General features: G+C 42.2%; 2 protein-coding genes and 1 long non-coding RNA gene across 3 annotated transcripts; all 3 read right to left on the reverse strand.

Moving 5' to 3' along the window:
• Positions 1–643: 643 nt before the first annotated feature.
• On the reverse strand, positions 644–4,346 carry PAP85 (cupin family protein). The gene is made up of 6 exons (XM_068471999.2): positions 3,793–4,346; positions 3,014–3,189; positions 2,710–2,823; positions 2,289–2,573; positions 1,607–1,937; positions 644–1,101 (listed from the first exon to the last, which is right to left on the reverse strand). The coding sequence occupies exons 1-6, from the start codon at positions 4,319–4,321 to the stop codon at positions 917–919; spliced, it is 1,620 nt and encodes a 539-aa protein (XP_068328100.2). The 5' UTR covers positions 4,322–4,346; the 3' UTR covers positions 644–916.
• Positions 4,347–6,431: 2,085 nt separating this feature from the next.
• On the reverse strand, positions 6,432–7,544 carry LOC148689992 (uncharacterized). Its single transcript, XR_015957881.1, has 2 exons — positions 7,459–7,544; positions 6,432–6,633 (listed from the first exon to the last, which is right to left on the reverse strand). It is a non-coding gene; the product is annotated as an uncharacterized LOC148689992 (long non-coding RNA).
• Positions 7,545–19,547: 12,003 nt separating this feature from the next.
• LOC137730737 (uncharacterized) lies at positions 19,548–23,840 on the reverse strand. The gene is made up of 6 exons (XM_068469695.2): positions 21,524–23,840; positions 21,204–21,379; positions 20,946–21,026; positions 20,588–20,869; positions 20,031–20,349; positions 19,548–19,845 (listed from the first exon to the last, which is right to left on the reverse strand). The coding sequence occupies exons 1-6, from the start codon at positions 23,388–23,390 to the stop codon at positions 19,667–19,669; spliced, it is 2,904 nt and encodes a 967-aa protein (XP_068325796.2). The 5' UTR covers positions 23,391–23,840; the 3' UTR covers positions 19,548–19,666.
• Between the last annotated feature and the right edge of the window lie 1,075 nt (positions 23,841–24,915).

Raw genomic sequence — 24,915 nt, forward strand, 5'->3', positions numbered from 1 at the left:
TTCTCACAAATCATTTTAGCCTATTATTTATTAAATTGAGAGTATTTTTGTCATTTTGATTCTTATTTAATAGAATTTTTCACGGAAATACCAAAATGTTGGTGGTAGAAACTCAAGACCATTTCTATTGATTTCAAATCTAATGAACCAAAGTTAGGATTTATGCAAATCTCATGGATCAATTTTGCTAAAAAACCTTTTCAAATTTAAATTTTTCACCCTCTATTTCCCAAACTGCCCTTAAACCTCGGAGTAGCTATAAACCAATTTTACAAGGAGCACCCCTGATGGCTCTCCAATCCAACATCCCACGTTATATTTCATTAATAAAAGAGGCCAATACAAGGTTTAATACAAATGAAGAACATGACCCATAGAAAGATACTTGCAAACAAAAATCTGAAACTACATAACATGATAATTCGAGATTTCGCAAAAAACTGAGAGACCAAGAATAAGTAACACGGCCAAGTACTACAACATCCACCTCGTATTAATCTTCGATGAAAGAATTAGCTTCCATCCGGATCCACTTTTTGAGGATCCATTCATCATGTATCGTGCTGTCAAAAATTATTTGACTTTTTTTATTTAAAATTAAACACAAATAGTATCTGACGAAAACTGACCGGACGATGTCCAATGAACAGCTAAGATGTGGGAATCTCTAAGATCCCCACAAAATGGATCCAAGGATCCTCTTCCTTTGATGAAAACCAACACTACAGAACATGAGCCGTCACTCTTATTTTTATGGTAGTTTATGAGCTAGTCACATTTATTTATTTAGCATTTTTTTTTTTTTAAATAAGAGGCTCACACATGAGCCTAGCTAATTGAAAATCCTAGCTCAGCATACTAGTACTGGTGCTCTACATACATTTGGATTGCGTCAAAGTGGATACTATAATTACTATCACTGCTTAGTCTTGAATTGAAGCCAGTCAGGTGAGGAGTGGTTTCTTCCTTCTTCGCTCTTCTGGGTTGACAGTGGCACGAAATAAGATTGCTTCTGATTGCTCAATAACTGTTCCATCTCTTTCCCAAATGTCAGCTGCTTGGCCTCACTCTCCATCATTTTCATTATGTTGTCCTCTTGGCCTGCATGTTTAACGTACAAGCAGAGTACATACAAGGGACTTTTTGAAAAGTTAACCCTTTCTTTAGAACATTATATAAGGCCTTGTTTAATTTGGTGGCATATTGGATTGGACCAAATAAACCACTAAATTCAATATATGTTGATTCAAAACGCAGCTATCAACTTTTCGAACCTTGTTCAAGTTGAAGGTAGAAAAAGAATTAAATAGGACGGAACCTTGGACAAGATTGAAATTAAGTTGACGACCATTTATCGTTCAACATGCATTGAATCTAGTAAAATACTACCAGCCAAACGAGGCCTAAAGACTTATAGCCACTTTTTTCCAAGATTTAGGTATATAATCACTCGAAGCATCCATGTCTCGGGGGTGCTCGAAAACCCCGGTTAAAATTCTAACAGTTGAAAAAATGGGCCCAAAGTGTATAAGATTTAAAAACTTAGGCTACTTTTCAAAAAGCATTATACACACACCCAAGTAATGCTGTGTATCGACTCGTTTACCTGCAAGGAAGTTCCTAATGTTGTTTGGGGCATTGATTCCGAATCCCACAATTCTCAGATTCTGATTTTGGTTGTTGCTCTCATCATTGTTTCGGGAAACAAAAACAACAGGACGACCTGCTGGAACCACAAAGACATCACCGAGTGATAGTTTTCCACTCACCTTGGTGTACATTCCACTCTGTTCACCCTGGTCTTCTTGGTACTCAATCTCTTCTTCACTCCCTGGGAGTGTGAACTGTGGGGATGCCATTTCAAACCATCCCGTTCCACTTACCACCATCATCAAATATGTTGCTTTGGAATTGTAGTGTGGCACCATCATAGTTTCCTGCAAAAATAATTCATAGAATTTTAATTTCACTACTGCTATTTATACGCACAAACTTGACACATTGTTGACACACTTTTCCTTAGTGTATCTCATATGTCCTCAAGGATAACCAACGAGGACAAATACACAAAATTCCCTGATAAGATCTGTAAACTGTTCTAACAAAAATTAGAAGTGGTAATTTGGGCACTAAATTTGGACACACTATAATTTAGGTACCGAGTTGAGACACTGGTCCAAGGTACCGAAAAATATTTTCAATAAAAACTCTAAATTAATGATGATATCATATGCGTATATAAATTTCAATTTCTAGTGGGATTTTTTTTTTTTTAAATTTTGCTTTACCGAGTTGATATCAACGATAACGACTGAGACATTCACGTCTAGAAGCTGGTTGAACTCCTGAGGGGAAGCCTCATAGAACTTGCCATAGTTATTGGAATGCAAAGGCTTCTGCCTTTGCAGGTTGAATTTTAAATCAGTGTCCTCAGATGACCACCAAGGGACTAGTTTGCGCCACCATGATGGATCTTGTTTACTCAATGCCTTGAGTTGCTCTTTTGAGGCTTTTATGATCATTCCCTCCGGCCTCTGCTGTCCTAAGGCCTTCTCTAGCTGCTCTCTTGGAGTCTAATCATAATCAAACGTTTATATATTAATTGGAACTAACAAATTAGTATGAATCAAATTTCAAATTCAAATAAAAAGGAAACTAGAAAACCAGAAAACGGTCATGTCACTGTGAGAATTGATCATTCTATATTACATTAAAGGCCACTTCAAGAATGTCATTGCTGAAAACGCTGTAGTATGACTCGACATCATCCAAAATGCTATAGTCTTCTCGATTGCGAATTTTATAACCACCAGGGAAGAATTCCTGCCGCCAATATACACAGCAGTTACTGTTACAATTTTTTTCTTCCTAAACGAGAATAGAACAAAATTTAAATTTAAATTTCTGTATAAAAACTTTAAATTTCATATGGTTTTCTAACTAGCTAGCTTAGAAATTCAAAAAAGGAGGGGGAAAAAAACAAAACGAAGGGATGCGCATGATTTGATATTACCTCAAATAGGTCAGGTATGTTGACTGGCCGAATGAGCTGTACGAGGCTAAGATGTTCACTACTATGATCGTTAATTAAGTAGGTGGTAGCCCCACCTGGAACTCTAATCACATCTCCTTCTTCAATCTTGAACGACTCTTTCTTGTTCTTCACAACAAAAGTGAGAGTGCCCTTTCCTAAATGCGATTCCAAAACAATTAAACAGAACAAAAGCCAGACGTATACTTGATAAATTTATTACAGTGAATGATATATCAATGTGGTATATTTCTGCAGTGATTTTGGTGAATTTGACATTTATATATAAATCAGACACTGTGAACTTGACACATATATTTGAGTTTTAAATATTAAATATGAGACTCGTTTACGGTTTCTTTACTTTATTTTATGAGTAGTTACATCTTTCTCTCTCTTATCTTTTGTTGTATAGGCATCATATTTATTATGAGTTGAATATATTGAACTAAAAAATAATAGTAGCTTTATAGCATTCAGAATGTTCAGCTCACTGTTAGGATTTTGATTCATAGATTATTTTTTTGACTTAATGCTAGCGATACCACTTATTTAGACTACATTGATATACCATGTGATTGTGGCAAATCTATTAATTGACATGAACAAGTCACTTACCACATCAAATAATACACTAATACGATATAAAAATGTGACCTCTCTTGTCATTGCGTATTAATATCGGGCAAATGCCAAAACAATATTATGTCGCATTATACCACAATAATTGTGTAGATCATACGATATATAGAAGAACTCACCGGCGGAAACAACAAAGGCTGATTCAGCATCAATGTGGTAAGGGAGAACAAAAGTTCCAGGCGCAGTCAGAAACAAGGCCAAGCGGTAGTTTTTAATTCTGCCGCGAAGGAATGGAGAGAGCCTGGTAAGGCTGTTAAGGACAACATAGCCACCTTCTTCAGCCCCAAACCGATTCAATAACGTAGATTTAGGGAAGTAGTAAGGGTTGGGATTACTAGTCGGCTTCTCATCCTGATCTTCTCCGCCTTGTTCCTTTTGGGATTGTTTCTCTAATTGCTCGTCTAATCGCTCTCGACACGCCGCTTCACACTCTTCAGTATCCTCACTGGTTTGGCAACTTTGCCAGCAATAAAAGTATTCCGTTCGAGGATCTTCTTCCTGACGGGATTTTAGCGAGTTACGGAAAATGCCTCTGCAAATTGACCGCTGGCATTCCTGATCATGATCATTGACTGAGGAGGAGGCTAGGAAAAGAGTTGAAATTAGAAGCAAGAACAAAGGGAACTGCCTAGCTCTGAGGATCGACATGGTTGCTACTTGCTCTAGCACATATGACGTCGAAAGAGCGTTCATCAAGTGCATATAAGAGAGGCTGAGCATGCATGCATATTCGCACATTTGGCTATGCACATTACATGCAAGGCGACTAGTGTCCTAACTATCTGACGAAAGTGATTGGCGTGTGACACCTCTTGATCCTCACGTGAGAGAGAGTAGATGAACTTACAGTAGTATTTAATTTGTAGAGGGCAGTTGGCATACAAGAGCAGCTCCAGTGTATGAATGCCCCTTAATGAACAATAATTGTCTTTAATAAACATTAATTGCCTTTTGTATCTCTATTTCTAACTAAATAATTTTATTTGTAATTTCAAATAAGATTTTTAATCATTTTCGTTGTGCTACGTGTCATTATCCGAAAAGATAATTTTTGGTGACAGATTTCGATAAGATTTTTATCCAGTGCCGTTGTGCCACGTGTCGTTATCTTTTCAGAATCGTTGAGGATAGATTTCCGATAAGATTTTTAACTAATCACGTCGTGCCACGTGTCACGATCTGTGTACAATCTTTAAGGATAGATTTCGATCAGATTTTTAATGAATGATGGCATGCCACGTGACATTATCTACAACCTAATCCTTTCTTTTTCCTCCATTTAACACCATCCATCCTAAGAAATCACACACCAAAATCAAATCTCTATTATTATTCATAGTTTCTGCTTCCTTCTTACAATCTCTTCTTCAAGGATGTTGTGGGAAATCGATGAGCAAGAGAAAGAACTGTTTAAGCAAGGGGAAGAAATGTTCAATCTCCAGGTGGGGAAAAATGAGATGGAAGAGGAAGAGGATGAGAAGCGTAAAAGGAGAGATGATGAAGCAAGAAGCCAAAGAGCCTCACATCCTGGCCCGGGAAGGACCACTTCCCGGGCCTGCTCTAAGACCGTAGCACGATATTGTCCGTTTTGGGCCCCGACCACGCCCTCACGGCTTTGTTTTTGGGAACTCACAAGCAACTTCCCAGTGGGTCACCCATCATGGGATTGCTCTAGCCCCCTTCTCGTTTAACTTCGGAGTTCCTACGGAACCCGAAGTTAGTGAGCTCCCAAAAAGCCTCGTGCTAGGTAGGGATGGGAATATACATATAAGGATCACTCCCTTGGGTGATGTGAGATGTCACAATCCACCCCCCTTAGGGGCCCGACGTCCTCGTCGGCACACTCGTGACCAGGGTTGTGAAAATTTGGGCAGGAGCCTTGGTTATGAAACGGGCTAACGTGGAACTCTTGCTAGGGTTTGCTAATGTGGTAAACTGCTCAGGAAATTGATTTATACATTGATCGCTTCTTTATTTTTTTACTTTTGTATTAAATAAATAAGGAGAGCTACTAGGTCCACTCCACAATCCTATTTCCCCAGCCCACTCAAAAGGTAAAAATGAAAAACACTCTTTCCCATTCACTGATATTCCTAAACTATCCCTTACAAAGAAAATTAGCAACCGCTACACATCCACCCACTCAACAGCAAGGAACCCCCTTCTCACTGTCAACCAACTCTATCTCTAATTTAATCAAGACTATGAGGATGAGCAACATCCTCATTCGACCTCGTAGTCGATCTCTACAATTACAACTCAAGTAGATGACTAATCATAGAAGATGGGTATCAAAACCACATCAATTAGATGAACTGAGCACAGTTCCACACGGATTGCCGAAACTATAAATGGGTATGAGAGAAAAAGAAAAGGAGTAAGGTTTCTTAAGGTAATTGTAATAGGTCTATGGTGTTTGATGAAGATTTTGAATGGATGGGAAGGAATTGACATAAAAGATGAGGAAAACGGTGGATTCAACTTGGTTGGTGCTGTGTGCGGTGGTTTCAACTTGATGAGCTCATGTTTTTGTTCCTTCTATTTTTTAGAATTTAATACAAAAATAAAAGAATAAAATAGTTAAAGATGGCCTTATAAGTCATTTTGCAAAATGTTAGAGTTGTCATTAAAAGTATCATTAAAAAGTGGGTGGAGAAATAGTGTTTGTGACACACCCCGACCGAGATCGGAGCGTGCTGGCCGTCACACAAAGGTGACGTAGCCATGTGCACGTGCGGAAGCTAAGAAGTAGTAATATAAAAGTACGAATAATTAAAAACTAGCATACAAGTACTAGAATGAGTGCTAGTTAGTGCGATACAAATTCAGAGCAGGTCTATAGCAGTCCAAATAAAACGACAACAGTAGTACGCCCGAAGGCGACCCTACAATGTGGAGTGTCTGTCAGAACGCCGAAAAGCTCACAAGGGAAACCACCGCAACGGCTAAGCAACTAGAACCTGGAGGGGCGCAAAACAAAAGCGTGAGTGGGCAAAAACAATTCATTCTAAAACCATTTACAAAATACTTTCTAACCCCTCGCCGTAAAACCTGTATACTTCCCAGAAAATAAACATATATACGTATGTGTAAACATGCAAAACATGCTCAAGGGTATACCAATCATGCTCAAGATATGCCATGCCACAATCTCAAAGTGATATGCAAGTGCCCAGGTATAACCATATCAATATCATGTAATCTGGCAGCCGGAGTCACCTAACGTGACCTGTACGGCTGCATCTAGAGCTCAAATCTCAATCTCAATATCTAAACCTGCCCACGAGTCGGAACCACCTAAAGTGGTCTGTACGACAAGCCTGGGTGTAACATATATATACGCTCTAGTGCTACGATCACGTGAAGGCTGTGCGAATAATCGCGGGTCACCTACGAGTCGGAACCACCTATAGTGGTCTGTACGACAGGCCTATGCACCTAGCTTGGATCCAAGCTGAGCGTATGGTGCGGGAGGTGAACAACACGTGAAGGACTGTGCCCTACTCTGGGCGGGAGCACTAACACCGGGGGTGCAGGTTATGAGCTCTCTAAACATCTCTAACCACTAATTAATGCAATCGTTAATTAACGCTTACCTGGCACTTACCTATGCCTCCACAGCACCCACATATAAATATGTATATGCATGCCACTACTAATAAATGTGATGATGCATAAACGATAATAATAACATGCATGGCATAAGGCAAATAACCCTTTTTAAATAAATTTCTGGGAATATAAATGTATATAGGTATATATACGGAAAACAAAAGCCCACTCACTGGTATGTAGAAGGGTCGTAGCCCCCCTGCCTCGCGTGTGCACGCTCGTCCTCTGGGTACGTGTCACCTAAATGCGAAACAACTATAAAAACGTTAACTTTAAAGCACATAACCCGTTTCTCGTAATAACTTCTCATACATTGCTCAAAATGGACAAATGAATATACCAACGTGCTCTACACAACCTCAGGATCACAACCATATTTTTAAAATAATTTTTGGACCCCGCACGCGCCCCCACGCGCCAGCACAGGCACGGACCTACGCGCCCCCCACGCGCGGCCACGTGCCAGGCACACTGACGGTGTCAACAGACGCCGTCAGGAATATTCCGTTAAACTAACGGAATATTCCGTCAAATCTAACCGGATACCGTCACTGCCGTTAGGAATATTCCGTCAAACTTGACGGAATATTCCCCTTTCTTCTCCGGCCTACCCTCGCCGGACTCCGGTCGCCGGAAACTGGGAAAAACTTTAAACTTACTAATCTCCTTCGTTTCTCAACCATTTTCTATGATTCTTGGACCAAAAGAAAGCCCTAGACTAGAAGAATCACGTTGGACCACTTTTAAAGGCTAAAAATTACGAAATCTTACCTGTGCAAACAACCAAAACCGGCCAACTTCGAGTAGGACGATTCCGACGTCCAATTTCGTCCAACGAAGCACTCCGAGGCTCCTTGGGACACCACCAAGCTACCTATGAGCTTAGAAATCCCAAAAACTCAACGTATAAATTTTGCATGAACAGTACATAAATCGGGGCTTGTGAATTCGACGTGAAAACGTTGAGGTTCCTACCTGAAAATGGTATGGTTGTGCTCGCCTCGACCTCACGAGTTGAATGGTGTCCTTAGTTTCCTCGATCTGTCACGGTTTGAGGGGTATGTGTGTTGGTCCGTACGTTTTTAGGAAGAAGAAGAAGGATAGAGGACTCGGGAGAGAGAAAAGACAGAGGGAGAGAGAGAAGGATAGTGTCCGTGTGTGTGTGGGAGTGTGTGAGGTTCCAAACACATGCCACAACACAACAAACAACCAAAACGTGACGAAAGCACACTAGGGGTAAAATTGTAATTTCATACGTACATTTCGGTATTTCCGGGACGGGATGTCACAACCTTCCCACCTTAAAAGAATTTCGTCCCGAAATTCAAAACAACCAAATAACAACCCCTAGTGGTCAAAGAACAACCGGGGATACAAATCCCTCATCCGATCTTCTGTCTCCCACGTAGCTTCCTCAACTGAATGGTTCCTCCACAAAACCTTCACTAAATTCACTGTCTTGTTCCTCAAAACCTTCTCTTTCCAATCAATGATCGTCACCGGTTCCTCATCATACGTCAGATCTGGGTTAATCTCAAGCGGTTGAGGAGGTATCACGTGAGATGGATCAGCAACATAGTGTCGGAGCATAGACACGTGAAAAACATTATGCACTCTAGCCAACTCCGGAGGCAACTCCAACCTGTAAGCTACCTCACCAACTCGTTCGGTGACCATGTATGGTCCGATGTACCTAGGACTCAGTTTCCCCTTCTTTCCGAACCGCACAACACCTCTCCACGGTGAAAGCTTCAGAAATACCCAATCTCCGACCTCATATGTTCTGTCCGTAGCATGCCGATCCGCTAGACTCTTCTGCCTGTCCTGAGCTGCTTTCAGGTTAGACTTAATCACCTGAACATTCTGAGTAGTCTCCTCGACAATCTCTGGACCCACTAAAACTCTTTCTCCAACCTCTGACCAACATAACGGTGTGCGACAAGCTCTGCCATACAAGGCCTCAAATGGCGCCATGCCAATGCTCGAATGAAAACTGTTGTTGTAGGCAAATTCCATCAAATCCAATCTTTGGTGCCAAGCGTCACCAAACTGCAACACCGAAGCTCGCAGCATATCCTCCAAGGTCTGAATAGTTCTTTCTGACTGTCCGTCTGTCTGTGGATGGTACGCCGTGCTGTAAAGTAATCTCGTGCCCAAAGCTTCCTGGAAAGCTACCCAAAACTTCGACGTAAATCGTGGATCTCGATCCGAAACAATACTCACTGGGACACCGTGGTACTTCACAACCTTCGAAATGAACAACTCCGCTAAACGGCTCAGAGAATACTTCTCTCTCACAGGAATAAAATGAGCCGACTTAGTGAGTCGATCGACGATCACCCAAATGCCGTCAAAGCCATTATGTGTACGCGGGAGCTTGTACACAAAATCCATGGTGATATTTTCCCATTTCCACTCTGGAACGGGAAGCGGCTGCAACAACCCAAACGGCTTCTTCCTTTCTGCTTTAACTTGCTGACAAACAGCACATCTGCTCACATACTCGGCTATCTCCCTCTTCATACCCGGCCAATAATAAAATGGTCGAATGGTATGATACATTTTCGTAGCTCCTGGATGCATGGCATAAGCCGAGATATGTGCTTCATCGAGAATTTCCTTCTTCAACTCCACACTCTTAGGCACGAACATTCTACCTTCTAGCATCAACATGCCATCCGAATCACGAACTCTGAGGTCTCGCCTCCTTCCTTGCTCTCGAGCTTGAATAAGTTCTTGAGTCTCCTGATCAGTTACTTGGGCTTCAAGCACCCGATCAACAAGTATCGGCCTAACTTGGAAATTAGCAAGTAATGCCACATCTCGATCTTCGGCTTCTAGCCTTACCCCCGTAGTACGCAAGTCCACCAAAAGAGGAGCACGACTAGCGTACAACGCATTAATACGGCCCTGTGACTTCCTGCTAAGTGCATCAGCCACTACGTTCGCACGACCAGGATGATAATCAATCGTGCAATCGTAATCGCTGAGCAACTCCAACCACCTCCGCTGACGAAGATTGAGTTCCTTCTGAGTAAAGAGATACTGGAGACTCTTGTGATCCGTAAAGATCCTGCACTTTTCTCCGTAAAGATAGTGCCTCCACAACTTTAACGCAAAAATGATAGCAGCCAACTCCAAATCATGTGTAGGGTAATTCCTCTCATGAGGTTTCAACTGCCGCGAAGCATAAGCAATCACCCTACCATGCTGCATCAACACACATCCCAAACCATTCAAGGAAGCATCGCTATAAACCTCGAAATCACCGCTATCGTCTGGGAGTGCCAAAACAGGTGCATGAGTGAGACAATGCTTCAACTGTTGGAAACTCCGCTCGCACCTATCATCCCACTCAAATTTGACATCCTTCCTTGTTAACCTCGTCAGTGGTAAGGCAATCACCGAAAAATCCTTAACGAATCTCCGATAATACCCTGCCAAACCAAGGAAACTTCTCACCTCGGTGACGGTTCTCGGTTGCTCCCAACTCTCTACCGCTGCAACCTTCTGAGGGTCAACCAAAATACCCTGAGCAGAAATGACGTGTCCCAAGAACGCAACTTGGTCTAACCAGAACTGGCACTTGCTAAACTTAGCATATAACTGGTGTTCCCTCAACCTTTTCAACACCAAAGTAAGATGTCGAACATGCTCCGCTTTCGACTTAGAATACACCAGAATATCGTCAATGAAGACAATGACGAATCTATCCAAGTAAGGCTGGAATACTCGGTTCATCAAATCCATAAAGGCGGCTGGTGCATTCGTCAACCCAAATGGCATAACCAGAAACTCGTAATGACCGTAACGAGTCTTGAACGCCGTCTTAGGGACATCATCCCTACTGATCTTCAGCTGATAGTAACCAGACCTCAAGTCTATCTTAGAGAACACGCAAGCACCTCTCAGCTGATCGAACAAATCATCGATACGAGGCAATGGATAACGGTTTTTAATCGTCACCCGATTGAGTTGCCTGTAGTCGATGCACAGTCTCTAAGTTCCATCCTTCTTCCTCACAAACAACACTGGAGCACCCCAAGGCGAAGTACTAGGCTGGATAAATCCCTTATCTACTAACTCTTGCAGCTGAACTTTCAATTCCCTTAACTCCGCATGAGCCATACGATAAGGAGTTAAAGAAATAGGATTGGTACCTGGAATCAACTCAATGGTGAACTCTACGTCTCGATCTGGGGGTAACCCTGGTAAATCCTCAGGAAATACATCAGGGAAGTGTCTGACCACTCTCACATCCTCTATTCTGCTAGTAACAACCTCATCCAGCACCACATGAGCCAGATACCCCTGACAACCCTTAGTTAACAACTTTTTCGCTCGTAGCGCCGAAATAACGCCATATCTCACCCCACTCTGCTCACCCACGAAGGTAACCACAGGTAGTCCAGGTCGGTGAAACGTAACCACTTTTCCATAACAGTCAATGTTGGCACGATAGAAGTGCAACCAATCCGTGCCCAGAATCACATCAAAGTCCACAATATCTAACGGGATAAGATCGGCTGACAAAGCAACACCCTCTACGATCACTGGACACCCCGGGTACACACAATCTACAACGCAACTCTCTCCCCTAGGCATAACAAACTCTAAATCATACCCTAGGGGTGTGGGGCGAGGTTGCGTCGCTTGAGCAAATGTATGAGAAATTACGGAATGGGTAGCTCCACAATCAATTAAGACTCTAGCAAAACAACCAAGAATGTTCAACGTACCCATAATCAAGTCTGGGTTGTTCTGAGCGTCCTGCAGAGAAATATTGTGAAGACGCCCCTGTCCCTGCTGACGCCCGCCGCGGCCTCGGCTCGCCTGAACACCGCGTCCCTGAGCACCACGCCCCTGGCTGGGCTGGCCTGACTGTCTCGAAGATCCTGCACTGCTAGTGGCAATCTCCCCCTGCTGATACTGTCCTCCCTGATACCACTGTGAACCACCCGCTGGGGCTGGAGGATACGGCATATAGCCGCCCGAATACTGGGGATAGCCACCCTGGGAATAGGGATCCTGAGGGTATTGATACTGCCCCGGAGCATAAGGGACAGCATCACCCTGATAGTGGTAAGCACCACCTCGACCCGCCTGGCCGTAACTACTAGGACCCTGGATCTGCTGGAGTGGTGCAGGCGGTGGCATAAAGGTCTGCTGTGGTTTCTGCTGCTGCTGACCCTGGGGACAATTTGCCGCTCTATGTCCCACCTGTCCACATGTGAAACAACCGTTGCTACCACGTCTACACTCACCGAAATGTCGGTTGTTACACCTGCGGCAAATAGGGGCTCTGCCTCGCCCACCATCGCCCTGCCTCTGGCCTCTAGCGCCACCAGAAAATCTACCTCCACGACCCTGCCCAGTGGCACTGAAGCCACCACTCGAAGAACTAGAACTAGCTCCACCTCTCTTGAAGCTCTGAGTCTGACGGGCCCCGAGCGATGCCTGACCTTTGCCTTTGTCATCTTTCTTCTGGTTGCCGTCCTTCTCTTCATCAGTATCGCTCGACATATTCTCGGAGTCCTCGATCCTCAGTAGTATCTCATAGAAGTCCCGATAAGTCTCGCTGTGGACCGTAGACGCCATAGAACGCCACTTCTTCCTGGTGCCCAGACGGAAAAGACGGAGCATCTCCGCCGGATTACCAGCGACATCAGGGTGATAACGGGACAAGTCCATAAACTTACGGTAGTACTCATTCGCTGACATCTTCCGCTGTTTCAGTTCGGAAAACTCCTGCTTCTTGCGGTCAATGTACTCAGGGGGTACATATCTTCTCCTAAACAACCCCGTACACACGTTCCAATCAATCCTCTGATCCGGAGTCAACCTACGAAGCTCCTGCTCCCACCAAGCTGCCGACTCCGTATCCAGAAACCAAGCGGTCGTCTCGACCCACCTCTCCATAGGCAAGTTCCCCTGATTATGTAGCACCCGGAAAGTCTTCTCTATGTGTTCTAGCCAGCGCTCTGCACTCTCGGGTCCCTCACTGCCCTTAAACTTATCCAACTTCAGATTGTACATCGTCTCCAGAGGAGTCCTCTGGGGAGGGCGCATCACTGCCTGAAGGGCTGTAGCAAAAGCTTCCCCCAACTGAGTAATATCGGGGAAACTAGGCTCAGAAGAGCGACGGGGTTCCCGACGAGGCGGCATAGTTCTGACAGAAGACACCAAAATTATTAGAATACTCACAAGGACACAGGACTGCCAAACCTAGGCTCTGATACCAAACTGACACACCCCGACCGAGATCGGAGCGTGCTGGCCGTCACACAAAGGTGACGTAGCCATGTGCACGTGCGGAAGCTAAGAAGTAGTAATATAAAAGTACGAATAATTAAAAACTAGCATACAAGTACTAGAATGAGTGCTAGTTAGTGCGATACAAATTCAGAGCAGGTCTATAGCAGTCCAAATAAAACGACAACAGTAGTACGCCCGAAGGCGACCCTACAATGTGGAGTGTCTGTCAGAACGCCGAAAAGCTCACAAGGGAAACCACCGCAACGGCTAAGCAACTAGAACCTGGAGGGGCGCAAAACAAAAGCGTGAGTGGGCAAAAACAATTCATTCTAAAACCATTTACAAAATACTTTCTAACCCCTCGCCGTAAAACCTGTATACTTCCCAGAAAATAAACATATATACGTATGTGTAAACATGCAAAACATGCTCAAGGGTATACCAATCATGCTCAAGATATGCCATGCCACAATCTCAAAGTGATATGCAAGTGCCCAGGTATAACCATATCAATATCATGTAATCTGGCAGCCGGAGTCACCTAACGTGACCTGTACGGCTGCATCTAGAGCTCAAATCTCAATCTCAATATCTAAACCTGCCCACGAGTCGGAACCACCTAAAGTGGTCTGTACGACAAGCCTGGGTGTAACATATATATACGCTCTAGTGCTACGATCACGTGAAGGCTGTGCGAATAATCGCGGGTCACCTACGAGTCGGAACCACCTATAGTGGTCTGTACGACAGGCCTATGCACCTAGCTTGGATCCAAGCTGAGCGTATGGTGCGGGAGGTGAACAACACGTGAATGACTGTGCCCTACTCTGGGCGGGAGCACTAACACCGGGGGTGCAGGTTATGAGCTCTCTAAGCATCTCTAACCACTAATTAATGCAATCGTTAATTAACGCTTACCTGGCACTTACCTATGCCTCCACAGCACCCACATATAAATATGTATATGCATGCCACTACTAATAAATGTGATGATGCATAAACGATAATAATAACATGCATGGCATAAGGCAAATAACCCTTTTTAAATAAATTTCTGGGAATATAAATGTATATAGGTATATATACGGAAAACAAAAGCCCACTCACTGGTATGTAGAAGGGTCGTAGCCCCCCTGCCTCGCGTGTGCACGCTCGTCCTCTTGGTACGTGTCACCTAAATGCGAAACAACTATAAAAACGTTAACTTTAAAGCACATAACCCGTTTCTCGTAATAACTTCTCATACATTGCTCAAAATGGACAAATGAATATACCAACGTGCTCTACACAACCTCAGGATCACAACCATATTTTTAAAATAATTTTTGGACCCCGCACGCGCCCCCACGCGCCAGCACAGGCACGGACCTACGCGCCCCCCACGCGCGGCCACGTGCCAGGCACACTGACGGTGTCAACAGACGCCGTCAGGAATATTCCGTTAAACTAACGGAATATTCCGTCAAATCTAACCGGATACCGTCACTGCCGTTAGGAATATTCCGTCAAACTTGACGGAATATTCCCCTTTCTTCTCCGGCCTACCCTCGCCGGACTCCGGTCGCCGGAAACTGGGAAAAACTTTAAACTTACTAATCTCCTTCGTTTCTCAACCATTTTCTATGATTCTTGGACCAAAAGAAAGCCCTAGACTAGAAGAATCACGTTGGACCACTTTTAAAGGCTAAAAATTACGAAATCTTACCTGTGCAAACAACCAAAACCGGCCAACTTCGAGTAGGACGATTCCGACGTCCAATTTCGTCCAACGAAGCACTCCGAGGCTCCTTGGGACACCACCAAGCTACCTATGAGCTTAGAAATCCCAAAAACTCAACGTATAAATTTTGCATGAACAGTACATAAATCGGGGCTTGTGAATTCGACGTGAAAACGTTGAGGTTCCTACCTGAAAATGGTATGGTTGTGCTCGCCTCGACCTCACGAGTTGAATGGTGTCCTTAGTTTCCTCGATCTGTCACGGTTTGAGGGGTATGTGTGTTGGTCCGTACGCTTTTAGGAAGAAGAAGAAGGATAGAGGACTCGGGAGAGAGAGAAGACAGAGGGAGAGAGAGAAGGATAGTGTCCCCGTGTGTGTGGGAGTGTGTGAGGTTCCAAACACATGCCACAACACAACAAACAACCAAAACGTGACGAAAGCACACTAGGGGTAAAATTGTAATTTCATACGTACATTTCGGTATTTCCGGGACGGGATGTCACAGTTTGTGGGTGGGTGTATCATCTCCTTTATTTTATTAAAATATGGGTAGAAAAATAGGACAATAGAATGGGGTTAGTAGCACTCTAAATAAAAAAGAATCGTTCTTTCTTCACTTTTCCCTTTCTAATTTTTGGACCAAATAAATAAAAAAAATCCAACGGACAGAAAAATGAATTAAAAAATAGAAGAGTTGTGAAAATCACTACCCAAATGCTATCTGCTTTTAAACTTTAGGGCCTGTTTCACAAAAGCACTTTGATACAATTTGATCTGCTTAATTCAATCAAAATGTATTGGTAGGAACACTAAATTTGTTGACAAAATTTTGAAAACTAAACGATATTAAACATTAAATTTGTAGACAAAATTTGTAAACTAAACAAAATGAAAATTAATGATTTGACTATTACTTAAGCGTTGATAAATATACTCATTTCCTATTAATAATACACCATTTAGTTTGAAAATTTTGTCTACAAATTTAACCTCTATGGTAGAACTGACAATTTCTTACACGACCCATTAACACAACACGTAAACGACATGAAAATAACGGGCTTCGGGTCAACAAGATAGCTAACCGAGTCATTATCGGGTCACATGATAACAACCCGTTAATAACGGGTCCTTAACAGGTTTACACGAGAGTGACACGCGAGTAACCTGTTTCTACACGATAAGAAAAAAGTTATTTTGATGATTTTAATTTTTGAACTACTAAAAAAAACTTACTATAAAATGCAATAGATATAATGAATATGTATATATTATTTATTAATTATTCTTCTATTATTATTCTATATGACACACCCCGACCTAGATCAGGGCATGCTGGCCGTCACGTGGAAGTGACGTAACCATGTGCACAGTGCGGAAGCTAATAAAATAATAATGGAAATAGTAATACGAATAAATAAAACTGGTTTTACATAAAGTAATAACAAATGCAAGCGTAAGTGTGACGCTAAGTTCAGAGCATAAAGCCTAAAGTAGTCCAAAAGAAAAAGACGCAACAACAGTACACCCAAAGGTGGCCCTACGCTGGTGATCGTCTGTCAGAAATGTCGGGAAAATCCTCTGGGAAACCACCAAACCTGCTAGCCAACTAGAACCTGGAGGGGCGCAAAACAAAAGCGTGAATGGGCAAAAACAAAGCTTTTCGAAAACCATTTAATACATAAGTTCTAACCCCTCGCCGTAAAACTTGTATACTTCCCAGAAAATAGATATACATATATATATATACCAATCATGCTCAAGAATATGCCATACCAAAGCCTCAAAATGAAATGCAAGTGCTCAGGTATAATCATATCACTATCATATAGTCTGGCAGCCGGAGTCACCTAACGTGACCTGTATGGCTGAATCTAGAGCTCAAATCTCAATCTCACTAACTAGACCTGCACACGAGTCGGAACCACCTAAAGTGGTCTATACGACAGGCCTAGATGTAATACATATATATACGCTCAAGTGCTACGATCACGTGAAGGCTGGGCGAATAATCGCGAGTCACCTACGAGTCGGAACCACCTAAAGTGGTCTGTACGACAGGACTGTGCACCTAACTTGGATCCAAGTTGAGCGTGTGGTGCGGGAGGTGAACATCACGTGAGGGACTGGGCCCAACTCTGGGTGGGAGCACTAACACCGGGGGTGCAGGTTATGAGCTCTCTAAGCATCTCAAATCACTACTGAATATAAACATGAATAATACTTACCTGGCACTTACCTGCGCGTCCGCAGCACCAAATATACATATATGTAAACAATTTACAATGTAACTAATCATGCATAACAACCGGCAATATAAATATGGCATATAACGAATAAACGTCTTAAAATCACTTTCTGGGAAAAATATAAGTATATAGGTATATACGGAAAACCAAAAGCCCACTCACTGGTATGTGGAAGGGTCGTAGCCCCCCTGCCTCGAGTGACCATGCTCGTTCTCGGGATAGGATTTACCTATATGCGAAACAACTACAAAAACGTTAATTTTAAAACACATAACCAACCTTTAGAAATAACTTCTCATACAATGCTCAAATGGGGTGTATGAATACACCAACGTGATCTACTCAACCTCAGGATCATCCCCATATTTTTAAAATAATTTTTCACCGCCGCACGCGCCCCCACGCGCCTGCCAAGGCACGGCCACTCGCAGGCACGTGCCTGGCACGCTGACGGCGTCAATTGACGCCGTCAGGAATATTCTGTTATCCCTAACAGATTCCGTCAACGGCGTTAGGAATATTCCGTCAGTTTTGACGGAATATTCCGTCGTCTTCTCCGGTGAGACTCCGGCGCCGGAAAATCGGGAAATTTTCAAATCGTGATATCTCCTTCGTTTTTTAACCAGATTTCACAAAATTGGTACCAAAATGAAGCTTACAACGAGAGGAACAAAATCATACTACTTTCAAGTGCTAAAATCCACGAAATCTCACCTGGAAAATCCCCCTAACTCCGGCCAAACTCGAAACTCACTATCCCGACGTCCAAAACCTTCAAACGAACCACCCCGAGCCTCCTAGGTACCTCACCAAGCTTCCTACAAGCTTGAAATTCCCAAAAACATGAGAAATTACGTGTGCATGAACAGTACCAAAATCGGACATCCCGAGTTCTACGTGAAAACGAAGGTATTCTTACCTGAAATGGGTATGGTTGGACTCCTACAAGCCTCACGAGCCTGGATATGTGCTTGGTTTCTTTGATCTGTGGAGGTTTAGTGTGTTTGTGTGTGTGTCCGTACGTTTCAAGGAAAATGGGAAAGGAATGGGGCTCGGGACAGGGTGCAGGAATAGGGAGAAAAGGGTGTGGAGTGTGGGAGAATGTGTGTGGCCCAAAACATGCCAACAAAACTCAAAAACATAACACAAAACGTAAAGAAATCGAACTAGGGGCAAAATCGTCTTTTCACGCGTACGTTTTTAAAATTCTCGGGACGGGCTGTTACACTATATAAATTTTAAAATTTAATTTTTATTTATTTATTTATTTTATGGTATAGTATAAGAAAATATTGAAATTAAAAATTATAAAACACATTAAAAATAAAAATATCGAGTAATTTAAAAATACCAAACACATTAAAAAAAATTATAATAATTAATTTAAACGTGTGAAAAATATGAAAAAATATGCAAACGCTTGTAGTCGCATCATCTACGCTTTGAGAATGGGTATATGATCGTTTGAATTTTTAAAACCATACAAACTCTCATGAATAGTATTTTTAACTCTCATAAATAGTATTTTTAAGGGAGTTCAAAATGTATAAGTATGAAAGATGTGAAAGCATAATAAACGTTCATAATTGCAACCTCAATGCTTAAACGATGGTTACATGGTCGTTTAAATTTTTAAAACCCTCCAAATCTCATGAACAGTATTTTTTATTTGAGTGCAAAATTAATAAAATTATTGTAGAAGTGTGAAAAATGTAATCACTTGTAATGAAAAACTTTACAACTTTCATGAAGGGATCAACTCCGAAATTTAATATGTATACATTAATTTAGTATTATGTTTTACATTTTTTTGGATCAAATTATGTTTTTCATTTTCATTTTTATTGATTTAAAATATTTTTTTTTTTAACGGATAACGGATCATATCATATTACTTGATAATATTAATGAGTTGATTTCGGATCGAATCATATTACATGTTTACTTAAACAGGTATTACACAACACGATCCGTTAAGCTATCGAGTATGACACGAACACAAAAAATACGACACGAATGCTAGGTCTACTCAACGGTGTTACTCCAAACAAAAAGAACTTCTAATTTATTTTATTTTTTGAAATGGCTCAAATATCACACTCCATTCATACCTCCTTCCGTACTATTATTCCGAGATAGCTTAATTAAACAAGTTAATTAGATTATGCCAGCAAACTCCAAAATAGAAGCCAAAGGATGGCTTTTCCCTCTTCTTCCCTTATGAGCTGGCACAAAGTACGATTCCTGCTGCTTCCCAAATATTTTTTCCATGTCTTGCCCAAATGCCAGCTGCTTAGCCTCCCTATCCATCTGCTGCATTATGTTGTCCTTTTGCCCTGCATTTTCAACAAACCACAATTAGCTATACAGTTAAACATGCCCAATGGTTTTAATTATCAAATCAGTTTGACTCATACACCAAAATAGAGGTTTTAGGTAGATGACGAGTTCGATGCCTAATTATTATGTGACTCCTACACCCTTTAGTGTAAATATACTGTTTCTGACTTGATTAATTTACCTGCAAGGAAGTTCCTCATGCTGTATTGGGCATTGAGTCCGAATCCCAGGATTCGGATGTTTTGGTTTTGGTTGCCGCTCTGGGTAACAAAGGCAACAGGATGACCAGCTGGGATAACAAAAGCATCACCAGGTGATAGTTGAGCATTGACCTTCATGAACCTTCCACTTTGTTCTCCCTGCTCCTGTTGCTCCATCGTCTCTTGGCCTTTCATTTGGCTTGCCAAGTGGGGGCACCCCATTTCGACACGTACATTTCCTTCCACAACATATATGAGGAATGTAGCTTTTGAATTGAAGTGTGGCACCATCATAGTTTGCTGCAAAAAATTGATAAGATTTTCATTACCCACAGGTAATAATCCACATTAGTATACTGAAGCAAATTAGCTGACATCACAATTTTATAAATCATTATGGCTGAAATCATCAAATTAGGCTAGATATAGTTGACACATAAAAAAAGTATTAATCATTTAAACAATTAAGATTTTGTATTTTTTTCGTTGCAGCTAATTTCCGTTTAATTAATTTTTTTTGGGATTAATGGTGAATTACTTGGTTCATCTCAATGCAACTGACTGAGACGTCCATGTCCTGGAACTGATTGAACTCTTCAGGGCGAGCCTCAAAGAGCTGGCCGTAGTTGTTGGAGTGCACAGGTTTTAGTTGTCTCAGATTGAACGGAGCCTCAGACTGTCGGCGTCCTTCACGCCTGGCCGAAGAAGCACGCTGACTCAATGCCTCAATTTGCTCCTTTGGGGCTCTCATGACCATGCCTTGGCCCCCTTGTTGGCCCCTTTGTTGTCTAAAGCCCTGCTCCAGCTCTTTTCTTGGGGTCTAATCAAATAATTAATAGTTGTAAATTAGAGCCTAATTAATCTATGTGAACAAATTAAATCAAGTTATAACTTACATTGAAGGCAGATTCAAGAATGTCATTGCTAAAAACGCTGAAGTATGACTCGGGATTTCCAGAACCAGCAGGGAAGAATTCCTGAAGAAAGTTAAAGCAATGACATAAATTACCAACCCCAAATATTAAAACCAAAACAAAATTCAAGTGTTTGTTTGAATTTTAATTGGGTTTGGGGGTATTTAATGGCTCAAACAAGCAAAAATAAAAATTACCAAAGCTAATATTTTGATGAAATGAAGTGGGGATTTTGGTTACCTCAAATCGTCCAGGACTGTTAACAGAGCGGATGAGCTTTGCAATGTGAAGAGGTTCATCATTGTTATTGTTAGTTAAGTAAATAGTAGTCCCTGCACGAACTCTGATCACATCTCCATGCTCCATGTTGAAGGACTCCCTTCTGTCTTTCAACAGAAGAGTACAGGTACACTGTCCTGAAATTGCAAAGCAACGAAAAATACGAGGATCTTAGAGCTTATGGTAAAATAGATTCATATAAGAAAAATGATTGTTAATTAGAGCTTATGATAAAATAGCTTCATATAAGAAAAATGATTGTTAATGGAGGACTAACTCACCATTGAGAACAACGAAAATCGCTTCAGCATCACAATGGTGTGGGAGAACAAAAGTGTTAGGCATTGCCTCAAAGATGGCCAAGCGGTAGTTCTTAATGCCACGAAGAAGCTCACTCTTTCCAAACCTCTCAAGTACCTGAAGACCGCCTTCATTGGACTGGAACCGCGACTGAAACATCTGTGATGGAAAGTAGAAGGGATTGTTCCTCTGATCCCCCATCATCTGCTCCTCTTCTCCTTGTCCATATCGGTTCAGACGAACTCCTCCTGTGCTGCCGCCCTGCTGCTGCTGTCCTTGCTGTGCGCACTGTAGTTTACATTGTTTTTTCTGATCATCATCCTGTGCTTGCTTTTCACAACCCTTCTTGCACTGCTTGAATTGCTGTTTCTCCTGTTCAAATTGTTTCTTGCACTGTTTTGGGCATTGCTCTTGTTGTCCCTGGCTCTGCTGTTGACTCTTGCAGCTTTGCTTGCACTGCTCGTATCGCTCTTTGGCACCGCCATAACCTGAGCCATTTAGTTCCTCATCATCCTCTACTTCATTACCTCCTCCTCCTCCTCCTTGGTGCTGCTGCTCTCTCTGTTGTTTGCACTGTTCTTTGCATTGTCGTCTTTCATCATCATGTTGCGATGACCTTTCACAGCCCTGCTTGCACTGCTGGTACTGCCCCTTCTCCTGTTCAAATTGTTCCCTGCACTGCCTTGGGCACTGCTCTTGTTCTCCTTGACCCTGTTGTTGTCTGCTGCAACTCTCCATGCACTGATCGTAACGCTGTCTGGACTTGCCATTTAGGTCTTCATCCTCTACTCCGTTGTCTCCACTGCCTTGTCCTTTCCCTTGCCCTTGTTCTTGCCTTCGTTGCTGATCTTTGATCTCCTGTATGCACGTACTTAGACATTGCTGTTCTTGGCCATGTTCTTGGCCCTGGCACCGCTTGTGGCATTGTTCAAATTGTTCCTCTAGCTGTTCAACTTGCTGCTCACACTGTCTTTGGCATTGCTGCCCCCCACCACTCCCTTGCTGCATCTCACAATGTTGCTGGCATATTCTCTTCATCTGCTCGCGCTCTTGTTCTTGTTGTCCTTGTTGTCCATGTTGCCTCATTTGGTCTTGACACTTTTGCAGACACAGGTGCTGCTGTTGGCCGCGCTGCGACTGGCAACGCTGCTGACATTGCTGTTGCCCATATTGTTGTCCTTGTTGCCTCATTTGATCTTGTCCTTGCTGCCCTTGTTGCCTCATTTGATCTTGGCACTCTTGCAGACACTGATGCTGCTTTTGGCCACGCTGTGATTGGCAGCGCTGCTGGCATTGCTGATGACCATGTTGCCTCATTTGATCTTGGCATTCTTGTAAACACTGGTGCTGCTTTCGGCCGCGCAGTGACTGGCAACGCTGCTGACACTGCTGCAGCTCGTGATGGTTAGAAACATAACTTTGTAACTCCTCACCTTGTCCTCCCTCGATATGCTGGCGGCAAATCTTCTGGCATATCTCCGGCGATTGAATGGTCTGTTGGCATTGTTCGTGGCACTGCTTGAATTTCCGTTGCTGCATGCACTGCCTTTGACAATGTTCCAGCGGAACCCGAGCTCCCTGCTTCTCACACTCCTGTCGGCATTCCTGACCATGAGATTGGCTGTACCACACCATTTCGCCAGCAACCGGAGGACCCGACCAGGGCCCCATATTCTTGCATCGGGACAAACACGTGGATTGGATTGGAAGGCTCTGGAAGTCCTTACATTCTCTTTGACATTGCTGGTCTGTATCTTGCTCTGCAAGAGTGAAAGACGGAGAGAAAGCAAGGAAAAGAGAAGAAACCAACAACAGGAAAGGAAGCCAAGCTTTCGAATTGATCACCATTTTTGCTAATTTTCTTTAATTTTATGCTCCTGTGGGTTGAATGGCTCAAAGGGTTCGCGTATTTATACAAGATTAAAGGCCGAGCGTGCATGTAAATTTGTACATTTGTCCATGCACATTACATGCAAGGTGACTAGTGTCGATGGCAAAATCTTGACGTGTCCAATTTGTGAAATTCAAAGGGCGGAGGATTCGAGATGATTTATCCAAACTTGGTCTTCACGTGGGTGCGAATGCGGACGAAATGGTGAGGAAATGTGAGACTTTGCGGAGTCGACTGGGTTAGTTGGAAACGAGCAGGTGGTGGGGGTGGGGGTTCTGCTCGATGGACAGGTAAGGGGGAACGTGTTGAGGTGCATGTAAGTGAGAAGCCAGGAATCGGAAGTGGGTTGGTGGAGGCGGCGATGCTCATCCATAGTTTGGATATTGACGGATTACTTTTGGTGGTGGAGAAAAAGCCGAAGGGAGGGATGTCTCTGCACAAATGGGGGACTGCTTGGCTTTACCTTCTCTTGGCTTATAGCACGAAAGTTCCGACTTCTTTTCTCAATGGTGTATGAAGTTTAGTTCAAGCTATCCAGTATCATTTAGATTACAAAAGGATCTTTCCGTCGGTTTTCCTTTGAACTTGTACTTCATCGTCGATATTATGATCAATCTCCCGTAACTTTTATAAATGGTCAATTTTTCTTACATTTCTTCAAATTTTAGATATTGGTACTGAACATATTTTTAATGTTTCCTTTTTTCAAAAAAATCATTCTTAGATTAAACAACCATATGCATTTGCAAATTATAAAAAGGCAAAATTCTGTTTGTCATTTCCATTTTACAAAACAGCCATTCAAAACTTGTTTTGTGAAATCAAACTAAACAGGCGCCTAATTTTTTTTAGTTCTCAATTTTCGTGTTTTTTTTTTTTTTTTTTTTTTTTGCAAGTTTTAGTTTAAAAAAAATGAAAAATAAAAACAATATTTTATCAAATTGCCCTAAAATTTTGTAAAAAACAAGAAGTATTTTCCAACACTCCGAGTTCAACCCAGAAGTCAACAAATATTCCAAGTTTTTAGTTTTCTGCACCGGATGACTGTTGTTAAGTTTAATATATAAATATAGTTAAAATACATTTGGGAGCAAAAAGAAAACAAAAGATATCTCATTTCATCCCATATATGAGAATGGAAATATTTCTCTGCACATTTTTCTTCACGAATGAACAGTTGAGATTTAACTAATTGATAATTGTTTACATGTGGAAAAAAATGTACAAATGAGCAAAGCTCGAGAATGAGAACGCCCAAGCTTCCAACCGAAAAGAAAAATGAAATAGCTAGAAAACTCCAAAGCTCTTGAAGGCCCAATCTCATCTATACCACAAACTGGGGCTTTAGATGTTATTATTAGCATTCTAAAAAGAATGATACGAGAGTTACTGCCAATTTCTTACACAACCCATTAACCTGACAAAATATGAAAATAATAGGTTTCGAATAAACCCGTTAATAAGTGAGGTTGGCATCGAGTC

This window comes from Pyrus communis, chromosome 16 (genome assembly GCF_041283825.1).
Source record: "Pyrus communis isolate YQ-2024b chromosome 16, ASM4128382v1, whole genome shotgun sequence".
Lineage (NCBI taxonomy): Eukaryota > Viridiplantae > Streptophyta > Magnoliopsida > Rosales > Rosaceae > Pyrus > Pyrus communis.

Bases quoted from the DNA above. Each gene is read 5' to 3' on its own strand.
- PAP85 (XM_068471999.2), bottom strand. From the start codon at position 4,321: ATGTCGATCCTCAGAGCTAGGCAGTTCCCTTTGTTCTTGCTTCTAATT. The intron at 3,190-3,792 runs GTGAGTTCTTCT...AATCGCATTTAG, and splicing joins AGCCTTTGTTGTTTCCGCCG to GAAAGGGCACTCTCACTTTT. The intron at 2,824-3,013 runs GTAATATCAAAT...TATTGGCGGCAG, and splicing joins ACATACCTGACCTATTTGAG to GAATTCTTCCCTGGTGGTTA.
- LOC137730737 (XM_068469695.2), bottom strand. From the start codon at position 23,390: ATGGTGATCAATTCGAAAGCTTGGCTTCCTTTCCTGTTGTTGGTTTCT. The intron at 21,380-21,523 runs GTGAGTTAGTCC...TTGCAATTTCAG, and splicing joins GATTTTCGTTGTTCTCAATG to GACAGTGTACCTGTACTCTT. The intron at 19,846-20,030 runs GTAAATTAATCA...TTGAAAATGCAG, and splicing joins CATGAGGAACTTCCTTGCAG to GGCAAAAGGACAACATAATG.